At 35.1% G+C, this 20,452-nt stretch overlaps 1 protein-coding gene across 2 annotated transcripts in view; it reads right to left on the bottom strand.

Moving 5' to 3' along the window:
- Positions 1–2,360: 2,360 nt before the first annotated feature.
- Positions 2,361–20,452, bottom strand: part of LOC139135602 (sarcospan-like) — a 69,262-nt gene continuing 51,170 nt past the window's right edge. For both annotated transcript variants that reach the window (XM_070703074.1, XM_070703073.1), the window contains exons 3-4: positions 20,177–20,263; positions 2,361–10,663 (exon numbers count right to left, since the gene is read on the bottom strand). In XM_070703074.1, coding sequence (XP_070559175.1) covers positions 10,292–10,663; positions 20,177–20,263 — 459 coding nt within the window. In that variant the 3' untranslated portion in view covers positions 2,361–10,291. The remainder of the gene's footprint in view (positions 10,664–20,176; positions 20,264–20,452) is intronic.

Below are 20,452 nucleotides of genomic sequence, written 5' to 3'. Positions count from 1 at the left end.
CGGAAGCAACTGTTATAAGTCAATGCGCTTTTCAGATGATGACATGGTGTTTGACGTGGTCACTATTGCAAATACTAACTAATGGCAAATCATGGTAAGATGATATTATTTGTGTAGGAAAATGTCCCCACATGTGCATGTGCATGATCAGATAGCCGACAACAAGTTTTAGTTTGGAAGCTATTGAATCTTGATGAAGCAGCAAACTGCCAATACTGATGCACGTGTCAAAGGTGACGTACGACTTTCAACAAACAGTGAAATGCTTGCTGTCTAAAGGTACAGACTGCACCACTACACCCAGTCAAGTTACAGGTACAGAGAATAATACTAAACAAGCTGAACCCAATTCAGCAACAGACTATTTACTGCTATGATAACTGGGCCTGCATTCCTCCATGTATCACTACGTAAACTGCCTCAGCCTAGTACAAGCCATTGCTAACTTAACCCTTTGAACCCGGCTCGGACAAAAATGTCCGCATGATGTCATAGGGTACCAGGGTGCAACGGGTTAATTAATAGCAGTTTGATTGCAATGCTATAATACACTGTAAATGTCCCTCATGCTGAATTTGGTCATAGTATCATTCATTATTTATTGTAAATGACTTCCCTTTGTGAAGACGTATGCAATCAACCACCGAACATACTTTTAATTAAGTAAATATACTTACCTTGACACCTGTTAGTAAAGCAATTCTATGTTGTGAAAAGTACTGCTGCAACTTTTTGAAAACTACTCCACAAAAACTCTATATTTAAAGCGTGTACATCCACCGATATCATACCATTTGAATGCAAAGAGCCACTGTACAGTGAAAATTCTGGAAGCACAGGCAACAATTACCCCCACTAGAGTTCTTTCTAAAAGTGATATGTGTTCAGATTCCAAACCACACAAATATTTAGTCAATAAGGAATCAAGAATTAGGTTTCCCAAAAAATTCTGTAATATTGATTCAGGGAATTGATGGTCTCATTGTGAAATCAAACAAAACCTGCCTTCCCTAGCAGTATCTATATTATGAGTGTGGCTCAGATTTATCAAATTAGAAGAGAGCGGAGTTTTGAAAATGCTGTACTTGATATTTCATGTGACACGGTAGAAATTTGGATCATACATACAAGTGTTTTTTAATTCAAAAGGGGGCGATGTACATTATATTATGTGATTATTCATGTGATTTATTAGATATTTCTAAACTATTTTTCTTCAAGCTTGATTTTGGCTTGTTTCAAATTTTGAAGAATACGATGCAAAATATATATTTATTACATGCCTCGATGTGAGTGCAAATCAGTGCATTGATTTGGATAGGAACATCCGGGGAGTTAGCGGGCCGGTGAACGATGTACTGACTGGTTTCCATGGTTACCCGGTTCAGTGAAGCACTTCAACGTTTTCGATGTCAAAGTAGACGCGTAATGCTAGATGTAAAATATCCATGCGCGAACTTCTATTTTGATTTTCGTTAAAATCTGTTTGATGCTAGTTGATAATTGTAAAATTGCTTGAAAATGCCCTGCATGTAACTAAATGGCATATAGCGTTGACTGTGAAGAGGCATGTAATAAAAATATTATTGCCTGAATACATGGGTTTATGTGCCCTCGCAGCAGGAGACAATTTGCCCTCCTGGCGTCGGGCAAATTGTCACCTGCTCTCGGGCACATAAACCCATGTATTCAGGCAATAATATATATATATATATATATATATATATATATATATATATATATATATATATATATATATATATATATATATATATATATATATATATATATATATATATATATATATATATATATATATATATATAATATATATATATATATATGCAATACATGTATGCATAAGAATCGGAGGATATTGCATGGAAAATTTGCAGTAGAATTAGGTAGAATTAGGGGTAGGATTGAACATTTAAGCAATAAAGCACACCCAGCGACGGTATACCACAAGATCTTGACCAGTTCGCGACATGCACAATCTATAGCAAGTGCATATACAAGTGGTATACTGTTGCTGGGTGTGATTTATTGCTATTATATCATAACAGTATTTTGGCATTGAACGTCAAAAAGGATTTTCGCTTCAGCTGAGAGCTTGCGCATGTACCAGCCGCGGTATATCACGAGTATACCACGGTATACGTCTCGACCAATCAGATTGCTGCATTTGCACCATCAATAATGGTATGATATAATTTATGTTCATTGTATATCAATGTTTTCATTCCATTAATGAGTGAATTATAACATGTATGTAACCTTGCTTTTTTGCCGACCGTTATAAAAATAGAAACAAAACTTAATATGTCTCATTAAAAAACTTTAACACAATACATGTAAGCTTATGCATATATGGGTCAAGAAACCCTGACATCTTTATTGTTAGTATTTCCATTTAACTTCCCCTTCGAATTCTTCCACTTCTCAAAATGATAGTGAGTTTCAAGTGAAATGTGCAATGAACAAAATAGTGGGCATATTATCGCAAAAGCACAAAAAGGAGTGGTTTAATGCAATAAGTTGGTGATGAACACCAATGCACAGGGATGCTGATGTAAGTTCTACGAACGGGAGCAAAAACATTTTCACTTAAAACATGCTTTTGATGTGCTATCGGTGCCACTGATTGACATACAGCCACTAAAGTCTATTTTTGTGACTTTTTAACTTCTCTGGAATGGTTTGTGCAAAAAAAACTGACGATGAGGCATGGGAGTATGTCACAAATGACAAAAGCTTGAATTTCAATGGGAAAAAAAATGCAGTTTAAATGAATGACTTATTTACAAATACAATGTAATGTATATACCTATACATATAAATAATGACTGTACATGGATGCTGTTGAAATGGGTATACATGAACATAGAAAGAGACAGTTAACATACAATACAAAAAATTCACCTTGGTTCTCAGTATCGTATCATACAAAAAACATACAAGCAACTTATGATACTTCAACAAAACACCAAAACAAATTTAAAAACCTTGAAATATGTTTTGTATCAGGTGTTATTGCTTACAGTAGACCTGTGAAGGAAAAGGAATTCTATCTACTTGCAGGAAAGTCTCAGAACTCAACATAAAAATTATTGTTTTGACAATATGTTATCGCAAAACGTATTTTTTTTTGGTTCACATTTTGTTTCTTTAGCAGTTGAATGATGTATACAGTCTCTACAACTGAAGAATAAATCTTTCAGATTTCAATACATAGCTCAGCATAAAAAAAATAACAACATACTGACATAAAGATAAATAATATAAATATGGTGATTTATACATAACAATGAATTATAAATCTGAAGATAGTTTTGAAAGAACATATCTTGTCAAAAACTTGCTGGCCATTTCATATAACTTGAAAACTAAACACAGCGATGAGACGCTGAGGATACACAGTAACCAACGACCATTGACGTGGATGATAAAGCTTGTAGTTGAAATTCATAAAAATTACACAATTGACGGTTCAGATTTGCTCTTGGTATCCATTTTACCAGTAGATCCAACACACTTCAAACCATGGTACAGAATGTCACGTGTAAATCAGTGTGCAATTCTTTTGTTTTTTTTATGTCAATTTAACTGAGATAGTCAAGATTGCAAATGATCAAATCATTGCTCATTTGCTCCTAAAAATCTTTAATTTCTTTGTAGATTCTAAATTCTTGAACATCACATTCCTAAATGGTTTGCCCTGTTGTTCTAATCAATTTCAGAATTTGCATATTGAAGCTTGTTCAGTGTAGTACTAATTGTAAATATTAACAAGAAATGGTGAGATTTTATAGAACACTTTGTATCCTGAAGGATGTGAAGAGTAGAGGTTTTCTGTTAATTTGTCTCAAAAGATTTGTTGCATTGTGCATAAGTGGTGACAAACATCAACAAGAGCCTTCAATTCAAAACGCATGCAAAATATTTGTAAATTTGATTTAAGATTGAAGTTGTTCAGAAATCGATCAATCCAAAGTCATAATTGATGCATAAAGATCCTTTTTTCAATTGAAAGTACACTCATGCAACAAACTATTACACAATATTTCCCTGACAGAAGGGTTCTGATATTGTCACATAGAGACAAATAAGACTGAAATTTTCACTTCACTTCAAAAGGATATTTGCATAAACTGTAACTCAACATGCATCCGAACCATACAATATGATCACCTTCCACAGAATATGTCTAAAGTCACAGTTCCAAGATGCATTTCATGAGAGTGTCTAGACTAAATCCATGTGAAATAAATTATTATTGAGGTGTTTGAATGAAATACAAATTAACTGCTCTCTGAATTATCACTGTGCAAATGGCAAGCCATAACCAAGTTGCATACAACGGTGAATTTTCCTGTTCAGAAACAGAAACGAAAAGAGATAACTGAAATTCAAGGCCCTGCAATCAGTATAAAATACGGGTTTCACAATATCTGTAGTGTCTACCACACACAACTGGATCACAGCTGCTGATCATATAAATCATTTGACAAACAAAAAAATGTCACTATCTCAAGTATTAAAGTCCTTTAAATTTCACTTTGGTCTGTAACAAAAATTAAACATTAACTAAATGCAAGGCATGACCAAGAAAGCTTTATTTCTTATTATTTTTAAAGCATTTATAACCAGCTGCAGTTCTGTTTGTTTTCTTTCTCAAAATTCTGAGTGAAAAACCTCAACACACTTTGCATAGAATAATCAAATTATATCTTGTGGCATACAGACATGAACCACTAGAGATATTCCGTTTCAGTGGTGGAAACAAGTCTTAATCAACTGAACTCTGGTATAATTCAAGTAGCATGCTTTCTGATAGGGCGTTTTGATGATCAGTGAGAATATAAAAATTGAAGTGTATTCTAAAAAGTTTAATTCAAGAAAATGTGTCGGTAAATCAGATTGAAAATCTTGCTTGAAATCTTTTGCCATTTGATATCCTTCCGTCTTAGTTCTTTTGTAAATCAAACTGTTAAAACCATGCATTTAAAATGGTACACATCTATTTTAGACTGCAACCCTTTCATCTTATAGCCCAGAAGTTTTACTGGGCAGGATTCATTTGGTCTAACATGTGACAACTTTTATGCCGACACTAAGCAAAGTTTGCTTGATGAATTTTCCGTTTCTTTAGATTCTTTACATGTGCTTCAGTCTCCCTTGTACAGAAATAGGTGTCAGATATGAAACTGAATGCTGTACTATGGTTGTACTATGACGTTATGAATTCAAACAAAACGGCTGGTGTGGACAGTAATTTGCACAACCAATTGACATCCACCAGTATGCAAAGACTTACTATTTGAACATTTCTTGTACTGCGCCGCAATAATATTAAATAATAGAATAGACCTGACCTTCCTTACATAGTAAATAATGTCTGAAAATAAATGTAATATGACCAATAAACTGAGCAACTTCAAAACACTTGAAGACAGATGGAAAGCAAAAAGTTAAAAAAAATGTACGTCAATACATCATCACAATCATTACGAATTGATGTACCTGATAGTGTTTGCATGCTTACCATCAGTTGTGAATTCAACATGCAACATTTTGACAGTGTATTGCCAGAAACTCCATCTGCTGTGAAGCTCAGTGCAAACACAGGATTTGCTAATGCTGGTTAACATACGTGTCAAAATATAATCATCAGTGTTTACACCCTTTTAATGTTGACACAATAGTGTGATATATATGGTTTAATACCAGGTTTACATTTCTTAACTGGAATTTGTGCATATATGTAATATATTTTGAAAAACTGTCACCCAAAGTCAACTGATAGTTTGATTTGTCAGTCGTGTTTCCTTTTTTCCGTCAGTCATTTGTAATCGGTGTCCTTCAGCAGTACCTGCCATGTTGGTCTCTGTGTTGAAGTATAGATCTGCATAAAGATGTGTGAGCTGCACTATATTGCAAGAGTGTTTTAGCCTAATTAACACACATGAAGAAAAAATACAGTCCACAGTCGATGGATTTTGTCAAGTTGTTAACGCAGTAAAGTGCACTATGGGCCATGTGACTGTTAAAGTGAAAAGCTGCTTATGTACATTTTGAATTTGCATCACATCTGGTGACCTCATGCGGGGGGTTAGTATTATCCAAAACAGCTGTTGACTGAGCTGATAAGACAACAAATGATGGCTGCATGGTTTCTATGAAATAAGATGGCAGTTTGGAGGTCACTTCAGAGACATGGGCATCCACTACAAATGAAATTAGCAAAAATAATGCTTGAAATAAAAGGGTGGCTGCAGATCTAGATATAAGTGACTGTTATATACAGTGGCATAAATTGTAAAAGTGAGAAATGATAACAATGTGGTGACGCGGTATTAATGGTCTTGTCTCTCCGAACACACTGGTTTGCCACTTCAAATTTGCTTCATGCCCACTTCAAAAGCCGTACCAGTCAGGGTAATCGTCAGACATTTCCAGTAAACACAAAAAGTACATTACTGAGTGACACGTATTTATTCTACAGTAGAGCAGTTTATACTGCCAAAGCAGCATGCCGGTAGATTACCATTTTACAGGGATACCTGAGGTACATCAATCACAGCTGGGATATGTGACTGTTATGATGGCTAACCTACCTACCATGGCAAAATAACTATGTTTGAAGCGCCTTGCACTGCATCCGTTGCATGTAATTCTGAAATAAAATATATGATTTTGCCTCCTGCAGAACAAAGCTGACAGCAAAATGAGAAACTTGCTTGCACTATTCAATGTTACTCTGTTCACAGACTTTCTATGGATTACACCATGTATTCTGAACGTTTTCTTGGAACAGGAATTATGGCAGTGCAGGCATTCAGATCCGACACTTTAAGATCTAATATCATCAGGCAACACATTGCACGGGTGTTTTTGTGGAAGGGAATCTAATTTGGTGGCACGAGTGATTAATCATGTTGTCAAGGCTGCGAGGCTCTTGTCAATTTTGTTGAGCTATCCACGCAGCCAAAACATTTGCAAACACACTCAGACAGCTGTGATTTTCATATTCACGCAATAAAATAAGCCAACACAAAAAGCACAAATTATTGAAAGCATTATATGCCTGGCATATTAAGGAGCAGTCCTGACTACATAGCAACCGTTCAAAAGCCGGACAATTCACTGCGGGGAAAACTTATAGAGCATGGACGAAAAATTCCAGGTACAAAATACGGTATGTTGCTGCCTGGGATTGTAACGGCATTCAACATCAATTAGAAATGAAATGAATATCCTTCTGGGCTATCAAGTTTTTATTTTCAAGCAGCTTGACACACAGATCATTCCTTAAACAACTGCCAAGAGTGCTGAATGCAATTAGGAGAAAAGGAAGGATGAGATATCAGATGTGAAATTAAAATACACATCTTGTGAATTACTTAATGTGATAAAATGAGAAAATTCAGAATTACCCATGACATATCTCTGGTGATTGAATCCAGTTCTTTACCAATGATCGATACGTGCAATAACTTACTGTGCAATTTAAAAGTTAATGGTGTGCAGTCATTTTTCTTTATAATGGGATTTTCAAACCATATTCGCCCATGTAAACATCCTGCAGGCACACAGACATATCATTCATACATACATACCGGTATACACACACACACTCATAACAGTCATGTATGTATATATACACACATACTGATAAATATATATATATATTTCTTTGAATGACACATGATAGCTGCCATGTATAACAGGCCTTTAACTCAACTTGGTAAAGCTTCGGTTACACATTTAGATTTAATAATCCGTAAATCTTTAAAAAACCTCAGCTAAATCTGTTTCGCATAGATACCCATCACAAGTTTAGCAATCAGGCATATTCCTGCCGCAGTGTCGTGCTACCGTTGCCAAACAACCCAAGTTTGAGCCAATCAGCTCAAAATACCTACCCCAGGCACCCCCACCATGCCATCAAACGTTACCATGCCAACAGTAGGAAGTTCTTCCCTGTATGACGTAGTCTTGCATTTTTGAAATACATTATAAAGTGAACTCTATGTAAGGGTGGTCTTTGGTTTTCAGCTAAATCTCCGATGGATGTGACATTAAAATTACCTGAATGCTTGTGATTTAGCAATGATAAGAAACTTCACATAACCTACACATTTGATAGTGTTTTTTTGTTTCACAATATTTCATAACATGCAATCAACTGATGCCTGAATACTTCATGCACAGCTCACTACATTGATAAATTAATCCATCTAAAATGAAAAGCAATTACTTTCAATCCCAACATCTCCAGGCACGCTGTTAGTTCAGAAACCAATTAGGGGTTTCAGACTTGGGGTTAGAATTTAAATAAACCTGCCGTCATTCCTACCATAGCAGTTGGCCCAGTGGCGGTTCTCATCAATTTCAGCCGGCAATTTGGTGTGCCGAGCTAATAGTTTTGACCCTAACTGCCGGAACTCGACCGCTCTATATTTTTCCTCAATTGGAAGTCCACCATTGTTCCTGCTCTGTGATGTTGATCAAACTCCCTTCCATAAAGCCCATTGTAAAGTATAGTGCTTACTCTTCTCATTCATGGTTTGAAATTGCTAGAAGCTAAGTTTGAATTTAATCAAGTAAACCATGGCCAAACTGCGACATGAAAACATTGCTGCAGAAAGGTGATATATGGCACATCAACAGTTGTGCACTGTTGTTAAGGCAACTGCGTGGCATCGTCTGACTCTCCTTTGTTCTTAGACTTGAAAATACTTCATATTTTAAGTCACTGAAAATGATCTCATCAAAGCCGTAAAATCAACTTACAGTAGGAGGATCACAAATCCTGAATATAAATGCTATTTGATGTTTTGTTGGTCTAAGATTTGTGTATTTTTTTTTCTGGATGATATTCCATAAGCTGCAGTACTTTCAAATACTTTCTGTTTCACAGGATAAGTATGTTTGATAGAAATGTTGCCAGTACACCTATCGAAACAAGCTGAGATTGAAATCACACAGAGTACAAACATTTCATGGCTGACACTCCGGTTATTTACAGTGTACCAATTGCTGTTGTCAAGCTGAATTGAGAGACCAGAGTTCTCTGTCTGTAAAATGCTGATTTCATCAACTCTTCAGAGAGACCATCCGGCTAAAAAAGCTAAGTAAGTTGGATGTTTTATACAAATGACGTGTCATATGAGTGTCAGCATCCAAAATGAATATCAACTACACCACCTTTCCAAGAAGCAAGAATTTTGAGAATTCCTTTCAAATTAAGCCAGAATAAATGCTGTGATTCATAAAACCATCATCTTTGACAAAAGCAGTGGTTTAGACTCATGCCATTCTCAGTGACCAAAACAGAAATATGTAATATTTTTCTCAATTCAAACTTAAAACATGCACCAAACACGTTGAAAAGGCCACGGTTGGGCCAGCTGTTAATACTCGCAACTATTAATTCTTCTATAGTACAGTGCACTTATGGATCTTCTACTGACTGTTTTTCTAACAACTCCTTTTCATAACTCTAGCTTTTATGCTCTCATTATCTTTTCTATGTTTTTAATATTTAGTGGCTTTTGCTGTGACACTTTCTCTTTTGAAAACTTTTCATTCCTCCTGAGGAATCTATTCTATCGCTAATTGCATGTTCTTTACCTGACCATATCAATTAATTTACTACTACTTAGAAATTCAATTTGCTGGACTTCAAAGCATTCTTTGCACTGAGTTGAAATTAATACTGAATAGTTCGTAGTTTATACAAGTATATATTATAAAATATAATTCTTCCTACATATCTTATTCTAAACTACGTCACAATAAATAACCTATTATTCACTTTTTAGTTATGATCACTTTGGTCATTTCGGTGAATATGTTGACCCATTCGAAAATCGAAAGATTAAAAGTATGATAGACTTTTTAAAGAGTGATCGTTTTATGCTCTTAGTCAAAACATGCACGAATTTAAATCTAGTCATGGTCCTTAAAGCAGGATAATCTTAGGCTGCAATCACTGGGTAGAAGAGATTCAATTCACATGCAAGTGAGAAATTTTCTGAATGTGAATCTGAGGCTGAGGAAAGAACCTGAGAACTTGAAGTTAAAGCTGTTAATTCTTCCCACTGTATGGCATTCACAGCTCCTGCTTGCTACAAAGCCAATCAGAATGAGCCTACAGAAGAGAGCCAGACGCTGTCTGGCTGTCTCCATGTGAAGCTTATTCTGACTGGCCGACAAAAAGGAACCTAGGGGGTCTGGATCCACTAATTGGTGGGGGTGTGAGATAGGGTGGAGTTGAGGGGTCAGACTAGGGGTGGTTGGGTATTGTAGCACTGTATGAGTAGAACCTCAGACCGGAATAAAACTCCATGTAGCGTAGTTTCCACAGCATGATGACCACACAGAAGCAGGCAAAGCCCCCGATTGCATTCAAGGTACACTGAAAAAATAAATAAGTTTTCAAATTGGCAAGAAAATTGTCACAATCCATGGTGTCTTCATAAATGTAAAGTCTCGCAAGATGGCCGCTTTCCTCTCTGGAACACTGGCACTGATGAAGTGATTTCAAGTGTTCACAGGTATCTTCAAAACCAATAATAGCTGCTCCATGGATGCCGGTGAACGCACTGGCCGTCAGTGCCACAAATATACAAACTGTTGAGAGCGTGAAACATGTGGCCTGTTACGATAGAAAATAGAAAGAATGTTATCAGATCAGGGATTCTGAGAAAATCCTATTATTTGCATTCAGGGCTGCTGCATCGAAAATACTGATATTTTCAGCGGTAATTAATCACAAGGATGGCTTTCACTTGTTTTATACTTTTTCTGATCGATGTGGCATGAAAACGTGACCAAAAATAAAGCCTGATTAATCAGGAGCAGTTGATATTATTGGGTAACATTGATAACACATGGCCATTATATTGATGAATGTTGCATGTCCTCTATTGGACAAGCTGTTTGCAACTTTAATGGTTCATGAACACAAACCGATTCCACACAGTCATGTATTTTGTTTATTTTACTGTTATTTTCCAACTTCTATCTTGGCATCTTAATCTTGTATTATTTTAAGTTTTAATTATTTTTATCATTATTATTTTTTATTATATCATTTCTATTGTTTTATTCTTCAAATTTCTTTGGTGAAGTTGTAAATGTACTTGAAGTAGAACTATAATTGATTTCACATCATTGTTGATTTCACAAAAAAATCAACTACATGGCTAAATGTCCAATTCTGCATATATGCAGCAGTGTACGGTATAGCGTACAATATTGAAAGTTTGTGGACAATGGATTGCTATGGAAATGGTGACACGTATAAAGAAATACATGTACTCATTTACCATTTATAAATAAGTACTGAAATGACGCTTCCCCATATATATACTAATAATATTTATAAATAGCTACTTCACAACATTGCTATCTTTTCATAGCGTGACTGGGAGAATGTGTTCAATATGAAGCAAACTAAAAATTCAGAAAACCATAAATAAAACACATGCGATACACTTCGATAAGAAAAATGGTATAAAATTATTGCTAAATAAACCGTCTATGCAATGTTTGTTTGCTTCTTGTCACCTTCTGCTGTCTACAACAAATTTACCAGTTTATGAAAGCAATTAAATGCTGTCCAGGACACTGAAATACTGATCTCTGGTCTCTGCTTATCTTATATTCAACATACATGCCATTGTAGCAAAGGTAATGTCACGTATCACCATGTCCATTCACTAGGGGCAATATGTTTCATAATATTACATAACCATTTATGCTCTCTTTTTCAATATTTTTTCTTTTATTAAAACAATATCACCCTTCGATGATGAAAACATTAACATTCCATCTCACATTATCATATAAGAATGATTTTGTAAAACAAAGTTTCGGTGAAAGTGGATAAATTGCTTGAAACATCTCATTTATGTTTGTACTTCAAGATTTTACAGAAAAAATTTCAGGTCATAATATTCCAAATTGCACATTATTGTGATACATGATAGTGATTGATGCAATACAATTACAGAGAAAGGAATAATTCCTCTTATTTGCACTGATTTAATCAGTCCTCAGATTATTAATATGGTTGAAGGATATTGATTTGAGAACGGGAAATCACACTCCGTAAACATGGAAAAGATGAATTGCAGGTTATGATCGAAAACCTTGCTAAATTATGAAAATTACTCTTTTTCTAACAAAGAGTCCCTGTATAACTTTCCATTTGTAATAAATTCTTACTTTCAAACAAAATAAATTTTAATTATTGTTCCTTAAAATCACCATTCCCACACTTCAGTGAACTCATATCCAGCTGTATTAACATTTTCCAATTTCCTTAGTGCTAAATCTGTGGTAGTTATTCTTCTTGTTTCATGACAGTAGGGGGCTAACACATTTCTATGAAATAGTATTTACTGTTTATTATTGCTTACCCATAATATACTGACATACCTATGTGCAATTCATTCAATGTCACAAATAATGAGGAAATTTCCATTTGTAAAACAATAAATGCATTAAATAAAATAGTTGCTGGCCACTTGTGTTGCCTGTCAAGGAAATCTGAGAAGCAATTATTTGCTCTTTGACCTGAATAAAAGATATATCAAACATTCTAAATGCTGGTATTTATTAAATTTTAGATTACTAAAAGTATCATTAAAACGGATAACAGAGATTATTTTGTGGTAATTCTGCTCCAATAACATGGTTGCCTTCAAGTAACCATCTCGCGTACACATCCGATTCATTGTATAAATGAAAAGCTCCACTCTTGTACTGATATCTTTGCATAAACTTCAAATACATTTGCGACACGTAAGAAAATATTTTTCTATGATGCCCATCCCCAACTCCTCTCCTCAAAACCACACACACTGTCATTCTTGTATAACAGGTCAGGGGTCAGAAAGGTTTCAAAGGTCAGAGCAGGAATCGAGGCTGCCCATTGGATGTTTGCCTGCATGCCTTGATAACTGCTGAGTCAATCAGAATGCTATTAACAACTCATACATCATTTAGTTCAGACCTGAGAGAAGAAGCAGATGCTGAAGAATTCAAAACACATCAAATCAGTCACCTTGGCTGCAATCTATAGTGACTGTCGCAGTTTGCAACTGTTTGCACAGTATTGAACATTCATATGTAAATTTTCTTTTTTATCTTTAAAGAATTTATGAAAATAATTCGATGACTTGTGACACAATTATAATTACACACATACTGTGAGTACTGCAATTTTTCAAGAAAAGTTCTGTTCTGCATGGACAGATGATAAAAATGCTGTTTCACAAAAATGAAAATTATATGGACTTCAATTCTTTCAAAAAGTTCTGTACATTTGCAATAAGTCTTGCAGTATATGAGGGCTGCTGTGAAATTATACTAGTTCAGTCAGTCAATAAATTTTATTTTAAATTCACAAAATGGCATAAACTTTACTCTGTGACCTTCAGCTGACCTAATGTGACATGTCCCAGAAATATATACAAAAGTGATTATTTTTGACATGTGTGTGCAGGTAATTAAATATCTCCAGACTGATTGAAAGTGCACAGCAGTCACTCTATACCTCATGCATGTTTATATGCTGCTATTGGAATTTCTATGTGATCCACGCTGTACCTTGTCTTTTAAGAGAGGAATTCTGATACTCCCACTGTCCCTGGGCATCAGATGCTCAAATCCAAGACAGCCTTGATCTATATGACCTCAGTGTGTGCTGTCTGCATATTAATACACCATTCAAGAGCCATGATATGCTTTCTTCATCTCTTAATAATTAAATGATGCCCAAATTTGGAGAAATGATAGCCAGCATCATCACCAGCAAAGCAATGAAAGTTTTGACAGAATCTGTTTTTCTAGAGTCAATAGGCATCAATTTTACCTAGATACACCCAGATATCTTTATCACTAAAACTAATGTATTGATTTTCTTATGTCAAAGGAAAATGTAAAACTTATTTTTATCACTTTTATTGCTACAAATCATGTATTTACAAGCTAGCAATAAATATTATTACTAGTATTTTAGAGAGGTAGCAAAATGGTGGCAAAAATGAACAGGATCATGCACCAAATAAGGGTCACTCACATCATTACTCAGCAAAATTTTATGATTCATTGATTTTCAGATGATGAAAGTATAAAGGACACCAGTGCCACATTGTAACTGATGCAGATCAAATCAAAATGCACTGTACTTCTCTCCTTTTTTTACACAGCATAATTAATAACCCTTTAAATTTGAGCGCAAAAGTCAATTTATTTTCAGATTTTTGCCAAAATTTTGATAAAAAACTGTAGCCAATGATATCTGGTATACATTTGGTCAAAAATTATCAAAAGCATGAAGAAAAATTCATGAAACTTGGTAAAATATTTCACTAAAATTTTGGTGGGAAAAAATTTTGCGCGCAAATCTCATGCATTATCCTTTTCATCTTCTCCCTTATTTGCAATACTAACGACTTGATATAAACAATCTACCGGTATTCGTAATGTTATTTTATCTTCTGCATTAAACTGTGATGATTGCTGCAGAAATCTGGACGGCCTTGTCAGTGTGAACATAAAACTATACGGTAGAATTCCTTCAATCTATGATGCTGGCTAATTTCATTACAAAGAGCAGTTAAGGTCCAAGAGACCCAAATAAAGTTAAAACTATATGGTATGGGCAGCTGTTAAAAAATCCACACCAGCATCTACACTTTCACAAACCTCCTTTGAATACCTACTGGTATGGTCTACTGTATGAATATAAATCTTTTCCAATTTAGGCAACGCGGCTGCGAAGATATAGCCCTACATGTATATATTTAGACTAATGGAATGATTAATGCAAGCGTTTCATTCACAGATGGAGGTTAATGCACAGTTGTCAGAGGGCGAATAAATTTAACCACAACACATTAATTTGGAGGAACTTGATGAAGGGACTTGGTAACCTTGGTAACCTGCCATCAATATTCATTACAGAAGGGTCAAGCTGTCAATAACACACACACACACACAACACACAAACACATACTGTATACTCTGCATCATGCATTTTTCATGACTGCTGGCCATTAAAAGTCACCGCACATCAAAGAACCACTTTTTCATACAGTATAAAACTGATTTTGAAATAACAGAACTTGTAAAGTTTAAAGTTTACCAACAAAATTTGTACAATACTTCACACTTAAGTAATATATTGAAAATCTCTCCTTTTTTCATGTATTTTTCTGGAACACATTTGAATTTGTGGGATTCAGCAATCATGCAATGCAATGAACACTAAGCAGAATATGGAAGTAAAAAAAACAACATTACTGATCATGTACAGAAGTGTTTTCAAAGTATTATAAAAATAATAAATAGTTCAAAATTCCATTGTATTTGGTGGTAAAATCATATAGACAGCGGAGTATAAAAATCGTCAAAATATCTTCCAAGCATGATGTACCCAGAGATCTCTATCAGTCTAGGTTGTCAACAAACTGGGTCAGCATAAACATAGAAACAATTGACAGATGCTGATTATCATTGGTCATTTTTTTTTTTGCTTTTTTTGTCTTGTTTTAGAGTTGTGATTGTACCATGGTATAGTCAAATCGTAGGACAGAATATGCCTACCTGCTGAACATTTCTCTGACTTACACTTGATGTTTTTATTCATCAAGCCCTGATCATGGTTCTCCCCTAACTTGAATGAGACATATATAGTGCAATTCACTTAGCTCCATTACATGGAGCTTTTCCTCTTGTTTTGTTTGTTTATGTGTTTATTTTCTACTGTAGAACTCAAAGTAGGTGTCGTCTGTGGTAAGTGGAGAGTTCAGAGCTATAAGACTGGCTGAAGGAGTCAGGCCAGATGGCCCACATTTAAAGGTATAAAGTCACCTGTAATCTAAATATGCCCGTATTTGGTCAAAGGGGTGTTCCTTGGTATTCAAAATGCCCATGTGAGGGCGCTGTTTTTAAAAAGCTGCCACCCGCTTAAAATCTGTGATTGGTTAGATTTTCTCTTTCCATGGTAACTGTGGCAAAATTGGAACAGGTGACAGTATACCTTTAATAAAGCATTACCATTCTGGGGACTGCATATTACAACTACTCCCCTAGTACGGTCAAGAGCCTTGGGCAGACATTGTATGGTTCAAATAATTGCTCTATGTATTGTACATGACCATCAAAGTAGCTGGTGCAAAAGAGATTAACTAATCTATATGATTTGAGTCATCACACCATCTCCTCAAAGATTAATGAATCTCATCATATCATAATAGCTGAGCAGAAACATTCCATACTAGGGCATGCATGGGCATTTGGTGTTATCTGCACCATTGTTTCATCACAAGTAATAATTATCACTGGCAAACACATCCTTGAAACAGTTTCATTGTGACCTTTAACTACCGTATACCTTAACAGCATTCGCAGAACTGCATATAATACTTTTATATAATAATGTGTCAAGCCCTGCCCCTGAGCAATACCAGCATAGACTGTTAGAATGCACTGACATACAGAAACACATGCAGCCATGACTGTATGCTCTCACACGCTGAAACCAACTGGATTCAAATTGTATTAAACTCTGCAATCCTTCCGGCATTAAATTCCAAGAATTTCCACAATATTTCTCCTCCATCACTCTGTTCCTCCTGTTCAGTTCAAATTGCCCCTATTATTTCTAGAAAATGCCTGAAAATGAGGTTCATGTGACATTATCACAAACTGCCGAAGAAAATGATGTTATTCAGAACACACATTTTCCATTTGGAATCCCAGTAAAACCTGCCCATTGAGTGTTAAATTCCCTCTAGCTAGGCATACCATACTTCCATGACCGATGAATCACACATTCTGTAATGGAACTTACCTGGCCTAAACAAGGTACAGCTTCTGTTAGGTTTGTTGGATATTCTGTTGGAAATTGTAATATTTTCGGTATACCCTGTTTCCTCCAAAGCTTGAAACAGCTCAACTTAAAATTTGCCACAATGATATAAAGTCTGATCAAATTTAAAATCAAAATTTTTTTTTTCAAAAAAATATTTAACTTTCATGAGCAACGTTCCTTATGCCAATAGACATCTACCCACATGTACCTATCTAAAGTACAGCTAGGTTAAATGACACAATCATCAGGATAATATATACCAGTATACATTATTTTTTATCTTCCTCTGTTGCTAGCACTGACCACTTTGGACTACATGCATTTTCTTATCCTGTTCACCCAAATTCCCAGTTAACTGTTCCACAATTATCATGGATTTGGGCCAAACCACGGAGGTGAAAAGGTTATTAAACCTACCAGTTAAAGATTCATAATCCATATTATTGCCATACTGGCATAGAGTTTCTTATAACATCACTCCACTCACAATATATTTCAGTTTCCAATTTGAAAGCATACACTTTTTCCCATTAAACCACACATTATTATGAATAGAATATGAATTTCTACATCATGTCCGTTTAAAGTCAAATCAAAATTGGCAATGTTTGCCTTTTTTGTTGACATTTCACACTGCTCTGAAATCAAGGTAACACCACAGCAAGTGAAAGCCACAAAATTCTTCAAAGTTGAGAGAATATTGCTTTCATGCTGGCATGTTAGAATGATGTGATACAGAACTAAAAATGTTTTTTCATGCTTGAACGCCACATTTCTTCTGAAAGTTTTGACGATGACATGTACAAAGTGTCGTTAAGAACAGTTTGTGACTGTGCTGAGATTTCCCTTGTGCCAGTAGGCATTTCTTTTGAGAAGGAAATTTGTTTAAAGAAGACTTCTGGATGAGGGGAGACCATAATTGGATCGTAGCATGGTTCATTTAATGCTATCTAATGCAGTACCTCTGTATTCCTTTGACAAAAATTCAGTTCTGAAAGGCAAAAACCAGGCTGTAAAACTATTTTACCAAGAGGAAATGAATCAGTTAGTGTGGATTTCACTCAATGGTATTATGCATGTCTATAGTTCTGATTCCCTTAAGCCTGTTCAAAAATTGTTTCCCATCATGCAATGTATAAAAATAATATAACCACAGTGATAATAATTATCAGACATTTGTTCAGTTGGATATGCAATGAGATTAACATGTGAAAGTTATCTCCTCATGATTAGTATATGTTGTTGTCTAAAAATGAAATTAATCTCCATAATTTACCTCAGTTAATAAGGTCACCCTAGTGCTGCTTGAAATCAAAGCGTCAGTTGAAATACCACAACTTACAATGAACTGGTAGTTCTTTCCCAAATGGCTAATGTTTGCAAAAAGTTCATGATTTGGAGTTCATTATTTCACAATTATCATGAATAGAAACAGTGTGAGTGATTTTAGTCACAAAATAATCAGGCTGTCTAGTTTTACAGCATCAGAAATTTTTGAAGAATGATCTAATCAAGATGAAGACTTTCAATAAGCTGTAACATTCCAGCCACCGTGGAAAAATGTTTCAGAAAACTGACCATGCCCCCAATAACAGACTTGTTCAGCTCAAATATTTACAGATGTCCCAAAGGAATTTCCACCTTCAGGGAGAACATTAATGCTAACAGTGGTGTTGAAATTCAAAGCAGGCTGACTTTAATCCAATGAGATCATGTGGGGACATAAAATTAGGCTCTTGGCCATGAGAGTTACAGTTCAGTTAGAATGAGAGATTTGCCTTGGAAACGATTAATCAGTGCATTTAAGCAGGTTCCGGTGGCACAGTGTACACATATCACAATTAAGTGGTAATCTTGATTACATAATGCAGTATAGTCCCAGGCTGTTCATCACTTTTTCAAGAAAAGGTCTGAACAGCCCTTGAGTTACCACATTTATTTACTAGCCGTACATTTCTAACTGAAATGTTAACTCTTGCATTGATTCCAGGTAATTTTTACAAAGGAGCATCGTGGTAAATTTACACAAATAAGGAGATTAATTTTTCAAGATGACACAGTAATTTTGAATATCATGTATGAAGATATGCACCACCGCGCATCTTAATTTTCAATTTACATCATAAATGAATTCAAGATGCTTCATAAATTAAAATTTTGAAAAAATATTAAATATATATTAAATATGATTAATGATACTGCAGGATGACTGAGAGGTTACATGCTCAACCAGCAACTTCCACATTGTACATTTGTAATTCTTGTTTATCCAGAGGGTATGTGTCATATCATAATTCTCTACAGGTAGACATCCCACGCACTAATCCATGATACACACCACCCACCACTCTATGGCAGCCCACCCACAATCTAACACTACAGTTTCATTTTTTGACTCAATTACTGTATGTCAACCAATGAATCCATGAACAACAAAACCTTCAATGTACCTGCTGTCATTTCTTCACATTCTAACCAGGTCTGCCTTCTTACCGTAATTCATGTTATTTTTTCCCCATTTGAAATAATACATTGTTTGTTTCTTTTAGCATGGAAAGCAAATGATCCAACATGGATTACACAATGATCTACAAATTATCTGTAAGACTCGCCAAAAAAAGCTCATCGTTGATTTTTCAGAATTTATTTCACGCAAGAGAAACACACATATCCATGCAGACCATAACTTTTTCCCATCACAATAAATCAATAATTCATTTCATTGGTGCACTTTTATTTTTTATATTTACATTATTGAGTCTTTTTTTAAATATAAATCAAGATTTATGAGCATGTAATGACCGTGAAGATGCACGATTTTGTTATTAGTGTGCAGGGTATAAATCAATGAAGATGCATCTTCAAGGGTAATTGTACCTACATTTCAGCTCTTTCTATTTTGAAATGAGTGGATAAGTAGACTTCAGTGTGTGCTACACTCTTCACTAGTGCTAAATCTAGCCTTGTAATGGAAATTTTAAACCTGTACACTGAGATTCAAGTGCTGGTTCAGGGGAAGAACACCATCTTGTGGTCGGGAGGGAGGATTAAGAGAGGGGAGAAAATATAAAAAATATACAGAAGTGGCCCCTCCCTAATGCCTTCCTACACATAGTAAGAAAAATATACTGGTTCTACAAACAATAAAATCAGCCTCATTATATAAATATGGCAATCAAGACGATGTATCTTTCCATTCCATGGCAACCACAACAATGCATGATGCTAGAAACAACCTGAAACATGTCTTCAAAAAATGTCTTCAAAAAATTTAAGACTTACCTTGACTAGGAAGGCTTTTACACTGCCTGAATATGCCTCTAGATTTGTTGCGCAGAAGTACAATCCAACTAGACCGGCTAACACTAACTGCAAGATTACAGAGAAAAAAAAAACATGTATTGATTAGTTTTCCTGTCATTTTCAATCAAGAGCTGTAACTATATAGTGCAAGATCCACGGTGTGTCAATATTCTCCATTGATAGGGGTCACATTGAAATTTGCATACTCCAATAATACTCATTAATAGATTTTGCATATATGAATGTTAATGACTA

Source organism: Ptychodera flava, chromosome 6 (genome assembly GCF_041260155.1).
Source record: "Ptychodera flava strain L36383 chromosome 6, AS_Pfla_20210202, whole genome shotgun sequence".
In the NCBI taxonomy this organism is placed as follows: Eukaryota; Metazoa; Hemichordata; class Enteropneusta; family Ptychoderidae; genus Ptychodera; species Ptychodera flava.
The sequence above is the reverse complement of the archived record's forward strand: the minus strand, read 5'-3'. Positions and strand labels throughout refer to the sequence as shown.